Source organism: Sinocyclocheilus anshuiensis, unplaced genomic scaffold, assembly GCF_001515605.1.
Source record: "Sinocyclocheilus anshuiensis isolate Anshui unplaced genomic scaffold, SAMN03320099.WGS_v1.1 scaffold145, whole genome shotgun sequence".
Classification (NCBI taxonomy): Eukaryota; Metazoa; Chordata; class Actinopteri; order Cypriniformes; family Cyprinidae; genus Sinocyclocheilus; species Sinocyclocheilus anshuiensis.
In genome coordinates, this window is record NW_015537973.1 from 2,244,437 (window position 1) to 2,250,878 (window position 6,442).

At 35.0% G+C, this 6,442-nt stretch overlaps 1 protein-coding gene across 1 annotated transcript; it reads left to right on the forward strand.

The window, feature by feature from the left end:
* Positions 1-1,531: 1,531 nt before the first annotated feature.
* Positions 1,532-5,814, forward strand: lgi2b (leucine-rich repeat LGI family, member 2b). The gene is made up of 8 exons (XM_016464072.1): positions 1,532-1,789; positions 1,980-2,051; positions 2,205-2,276; positions 2,458-2,529; positions 4,151-4,222; positions 4,386-4,555; positions 4,727-4,891; positions 4,979-5,814. The coding sequence occupies exons 1-8, from the start codon at positions 1,593-1,595 to the stop codon at positions 5,794-5,796; spliced, it is 1,638 nt and encodes a 545-aa protein (XP_016319558.1). The 5' UTR covers positions 1,532-1,592; the 3' UTR covers positions 5,797-5,814.
* Positions 5,815-6,442: the final 628 nt, after the last annotated feature.

Genomic DNA, 6,442 nt, shown 5'->3' on the forward strand with positions numbered 1-6,442 from the left:
GATACTCGGCAAAAAGAGTGACTGCGTCATCAGGCACGCGCCTTTGCCCTCTCTCTCTTCCACAATGAAGATTCCATTCTAGATTTTTCTTGTTGAGGTGTTTGGAGAGAGTGGACAACGAGCTGGGAAAGCATTTGGAAAGTGGATCATCTGAAGTCGTTATATGATAATGTTTAGTTGTTTATTTATAGAATGGCATATAATAATATGGCATAGAGAATAAAAATGGATAACAGGACAAAACTGAGTTGTATTGTTTGTCAATCTGCAAGTAATCACTACTGGTGAGATGTACAGTACAATATACATTAAACAATGGAATGTGCAATCTACATTAAAAAAAACTATTAAAATATAGATGTTTATTGAACACTCTGACAGCTGTTTAAAGTGTTCTTTAATCAGGATGTTTTAGCTGTTGGTGATTTCAGGCTTCTTTTATGCGCTGGGTGAGATGGATCCATTGTAATCTTTTTATTGGTGCATTAGATGTCCCAAAGGGAGATCAGTAGCCTACCTATGAGTCCTTTCTGTGCCATACTGATGGACACTGTTAGAACAATCTTCACAATGGCAGTTTAAAAACACTAAACTGCTGACTGGTGTTCGACTTTCCTTAATTGTCTGATGACGGGGAGTTTTTGATGAGCATTTCTGATGAGGTGGTCTGTATTGATTTGCCGTGTTTTTTTTTTATGCAGCAAATAGGTACCTATGCATTTGCAGTTTGTAATGGCAATTTGTTTTCTGTTGATGCATTGGGAGTTTGGTCTGCAGGAAAACCAGTTGAAAACCACTTATGCATATGTACTTCAGTAGCCTAAATGTGACAGATTGTAGGAGTAGAGGCTATTTCACTGTCATCAATTTAAGCTCCTCCCCCAGTCACATATAGACAGAAAGCACTTACATGCTGAAATCAGATCTGCTTCTAAATGATTAATGCTATGCATACTGTAGAGTCCATTATTTGCAGTCATATAGGCCTGTTTATTACTGGTTGCCAGAGAAATTGTTGTAACTTATACAGGATCATCTAGTAATATGTAGGGACATAGACAAAGTAAATACAGCTTGAGCTCATATTAATGTAAATTTAGGCCTACAGTAAATGTAAAGTACATTAGTCAGTGACTATTGATACACAAGACACAGAAGCCATTCATTCAAAGAACTGCTGTGTCACCTACCACATTTTCCACTTTGACACTTGCTTTCATTGCCAAGATAATTTGTGCATTTTCATACTCGCTCCACATAAATAGAAGAATTACAACAATTTTGCTGATATGACATTTAACTTATTTCAGTTAACAGCAAAGAGAAAAACAGAAAGAGGTGTGATAAAACAATATAATTAGCACGTTTTAAAAGCATCTCAAGGCAAGAACAACCACAAACAAAAAGTGGTATGATTTGTCAGTTACATGGCTACTTCGAGATTTTGTTGTGGACTCGTGATGCCTCCTCTAATGGGACAGTCTAAAGCACTGACTGCATCAGAGCTGCTGATTCTGAAGTCAGTCCTTCGTGCTGCATTTCACTGCTGTGCGGGACAGGGGAGCGTTTGCTTTCGACTCCGCTTCAAAGCCATGGATCTTACAAACGATAAACTACCTTCCATCCGAAAGTGTCTTTTGGTAACTTTACTGCTCGTTTGTTCATTTCAACTGTCCCGATCAAAGCGAATATTCAAATGTCCTTCAGGATGCACTTGTACGACAGATTCAATCATTTGCGTCGGTTCGTCTCTCATCCCACGGACTATACCGAGTGACATCAACTCTCTGTAAGTGTGATATTATGTTCGCCTAACAATTTATTTGCGAAAATGTTTATAATTTTATCAAACATAGTGGGATATAGCCTGTATTTGTGTTTCGAAACTGAACGTGCATCATCGTAGTGTTTGGTACAAAACAATAAATTAAAGAAGTGGCGTAAGCTATATTTATTAATTTATTATATTTATCTTTTAGGAGTATTGTCAATTGCAGTTTCCCAGAAATCAAGGAGGCTATGTTCTCGCTCATGCCCTCACTGCAGTTACTGTAAGTGACTGCTGCATCACTTTTTTATAAATGTACCTGTTTATCTGCATTATAAAACACTAACACGTTGAATCCAAGGCATTCTTTTTTTATGCTGGTCATATTTATGTTTTAGAATTTTCTGGCATATTCTGGCATCTTTTCTCTTCTTAGTCTCCTTAGTTCTAATTCATTTTCTGAAATCAAGGAGGATGCATTCTCAGGGCTTCCTCATCTTGAGTATTTGTAAGTATTTGGACAGCTTTTATTGATTTAAATAAATGATCAAAAATGTTCACTTCTTTACAGTACTGATATATTTGTTGGATGCCTGGACCACTTTATCAAAATCCCTATTGGTTGAATATTGGTTATTGGTTGAAGTACTTTTTATAGCTATTTTGTCTTATTTTATTTCTCCAACCAGATTTATTGAAGGTAACAAGATTGGAGAGATAAACAAATATGCCTTCAGAGGACTTCGGGATGTTACACATCTGTAAGTATATGGCATACAGCGAGCAAAAGCTAGGTTGTATTTATTTAGACAGGTTTCTGGTAGGCATCATTTAATTTAGTAGGCTAAGTAATATATATTTTTGTTTCAGATGGTCAGTACATTATGTGATATATTGGTGTTGTCTTGAATTGTATTATAAGGTACACTGTAAAGTCCCTAAACATCCTGACTTGTATAAATAACCAAATGGAAATGTAATATATTGCCATATGTCAAGAGTGATATTGTCATGTTTGTTACCTGCGGTAAGGCGATATATAATTTTCACATACATACATTCTCTGGGTAGATGAAGATAAGTTTATAAGTTTATAACATATATGAAATCCCCACAGTACATTTGTTTATATGTTAATAATATCTATATGATGATTTTATATGGTATTATATTCAGCAAGCATATATGTCAACAATATATATTTTACTGATATGTGCAACTTCTAAAAAACAATCTGTACGTTTATGTTTTTTTTAATAAAAATTTAAAAAAATACATTTCTATATTTTATTATTTATTAGTATATTCACTTATATATTCACAACATGTATTGACAGGTTTTAGGATGGATATACATGACATATATGCACTGTAAAAAATGATTGTGATTTTAACAGTAAAAGACTGTAAAAATGCTACAATAAAAACCTGTTAATTGGTTATCAGTAAGTTTCCATACTATATACGGTGAATAACTGTAATTACATTTAATGTAATTTTACAGTAAAATACTGTTAAAATTACGGTTTTTGGAGGTGAAAAAGAAAAAGTCATTGTATAATTTACAGTGAAAAACTGTAAATTGACACTCCCCGAATTCCCTGCATGACACTTCATATTTTAATTTTTTTCGTTAAAATAACTGTTTCTTCTTAGTTTTTTCTTATCAGTTGTGTACATTAGTGTTTTATCTTACATCTAATGTTGTTAAATGAATGTTTATTGCATTATTTCAGTATCATGTGTGTTACCATGATGGTGTTTAGTGTTGTGTGAATGACACTGTGCACCTTCTATTTATATATATTAGTATTTTCCTTCTCAGCTTTTGGAAGAGCTGATTGTGATGAGCTTTGATTCATCATGTGACTCTCTTATCACCACCTGTTTTTGGTGGTTATCAGCATTTCAGTGGTTTAAAACAGATATTAGTACTTCAATATCCTGGTTTATTAACATTACATCAGTTAATGAAATACGTTTTTATATTGTGAATTTAAGCTAAGTCTGTAAAACCTAAAATGTTTCTACCATATTTTTAACGGTGAAGTTCTGATTTTCTGAACAATTTTCAAAAATATATTAAAAAATTAAAAAGTAACAAAAAGTTATTGGTGGTTCTAAAATAGGCTTTAGCATAATACGGTTTCTTTTTTTTCTTCTGATTTTTAACTGGCAACCACAGCTGCTGGTATTTTACCATAAATGTCACAGATTTTTTTTTACAGTGTGTCCAAATGTTCCCATTTCTAATAGGTTTCATGTTTTTACTTCACATGACAATATATTTATCATATGGAAATCTAATATATGTATGTACATTACATTTGCGTAAAGTCTTCTGTCCATTTGTATTGATTAATTTCCTCTCTGTTTTTACAGATCATTAGCGAACAACAATTTAAAAACACTACCCAGGGGTCTTTTTTCTGATCTACGCTCTTTGATTGAATTGTGAGTTTTTCAGTTCACTGTTTACAAATGTGCACATGCAATCAACATGCAAGACAACCACTTATGCTAAATAGCTGGGAAACAATAATATTGCAGTCACATATGATTTTGTTTATTTGCAGAGTTTTTAGAGTGTTTTGATCATTTCATGTCTAATAAACAGAGATCTGCGTGGGAACATGTTCCATTGCGACTGTGAGTCCATGTGGCTGATGCTGTGGTTGAAACGATCCAATGCCACGATCTCTGATGTTTACTGTGCCAGTCCATCTGGCATGAAGGGCGTCCTATTAAAGGATGTCCCAGAAAAACACAGCAAGTGTGTCTCCACGGGTAACTAAATTTCTGTTGCTTAGATATGTCAGATTTTATGTTGAATTTTTGCATTGATTGTCTTGATAAATGCAGTGAAAAGGTGTGAAGAAAAAATATATGATTTGTTTACACTTGTTTAGTGACAATTAATGAATGCGCTTCCATATGTCTGGTTCTTTTTCCCTTCAGATTTTGTTCAGTACCAAATAGTGAATACTCAATCAATGTCAGCAGATATCTTCTCTCACAAAGATGATATATATGTCGCTATGGCAGTTCCAAATTCAGACAGCTGCATAATCATGGAATGGGATCACATTGAGACTAAATTCAGGCCTTTTGATAACATCACAGGTTTGACTCCATAATCATTTGTCATATGTCATAAAAATGAAAGAGTATAGATGATGATTTCATTTTTTTTAATATATTATATTTCAGGTCGGTCTGTTGTTGGATGCCGGTCTGTTCTGATCAACGAGCAGGCATTTGTCATTGTCTCCCAACTCTTCGATGGCTCCCTCGTCTACAAATATGACCAAGCACAGAATAAGTTCACCACATTTCAAGCAGTTGAAATGCTTAATGTGTCCAAGCCGAATGACATTGAAGTCTTCCAGATCGGAGATGACTGGTTCTTCCTAATTGTGGACAGTTCCAAAGCTGGAATGACAACTCTGTTTAAGTGGAATGAAACTGGTTTCTACCCATACCAGTTCCTTCATGAATGGTTTCGTGACACCGATGCAGAGTTTTTTGATTTAGATGGCAAATCTGTCCTCATACTCGTGAGCCGTTCCCAGGTTCCTGTTATCTACCAATGGAACAAGAGCACCCAGAAGTTTGTTCTCCATGATGAGATAGCAAATATGGACGACATTGTCAGCGTGAAGGCCTTTAGGATTAATGATGTTCCCTACCTTGCGCTCGCCTGCTACATCGGTGACTCAAAAGTCATGAGGTGGACGGGCAAACACTTTGAAGAAGTACAGGGCTTGCCTTCACGTGGCGCCACAGTATTACAGCCCATCAAGTTCAAAGACCAGCACTATTTGATTCTGAGCAGTGATTATTCTTTCTCCCAGATCTTCAGGTGGGATGAGGAAAACCAGAAATTTATCAAGTTCAGGGATGTGTATGTTCAGTGGCCACGCTCATTCACAGCACTGTCCACAGACCAGCGTGATTTTGTGCTGGCCACCAGCTTCAAAGGCAAAACCAAGGTTTTTGAACATATTTCAGTGGATTATAGCAAATGAGGCATATGCTGTTATTCGTTGCATAAGATTCTTCAATATATGTATACAAGTAACCATAATATTTATGAATGTAATGTTTCGTCAACAAAAAGGCCAAAACCCAGTGCACATGCCTGTCTTCTGTCTTGAAAAAGCTATTTATGCAACATTTTCTATAAAGGTTTAAATAAATAATGCTCTGCTGTTTAATTTATTCAGACCTTGAAAATACCTGACTGTTTGATTATATCAGGGCCCTTTTAAATCATTTCTTTGTGATATATCAGGTTCACCAAAGGTGCTCCGGCTTTAATCCAAAAGACTGTGGACTTGTCAGCTTCAAGCTAATTTATCCTAATGAGCTGGTTTGACTATATGCAAGCATGTTTTTGGTGCTGAGTAGTGATATTGTCCAGTAGAGACCCTCAGTGTTATTGCCTTTGATGAATGAAAGCTTTAGAAATTGCGTTTTGTTATTATTCATGATTTCTTTTTTTAACAGAGGATGATTCTTTATTACTGTAGCTGGCCGAGGATTGTACTGGATGTACATTTGAAAATATATTATTGATAATAAATAAAACAGCATCTTCTATTCATTCATGTTTGTTTTTACACACGCACACACACACACACAAACACAAACACACACATATATATATATATA

Bases quoted from the DNA above. Each gene is read 5' to 3' on its own strand.
- lgi2b (XM_016464072.1), top strand. From the start codon at position 1,593: ATGGATCTTACAAACGATAAACTACCTTCCATCCGAAAGTGTCTTTTG. The intron at 4,556-4,726 runs GTAACTAAATTT...TTTTCCCTTCAG, and splicing joins CAGCAAGTGTGTCTCCACGG to ATTTTGTTCAGTACCAAATA. The intron at 4,892-4,978 runs GTTTGACTCCAT...ATTATATTTCAG, and splicing joins GCCTTTTGATAACATCACAG to GTCGGTCTGTTGTTGGATGC.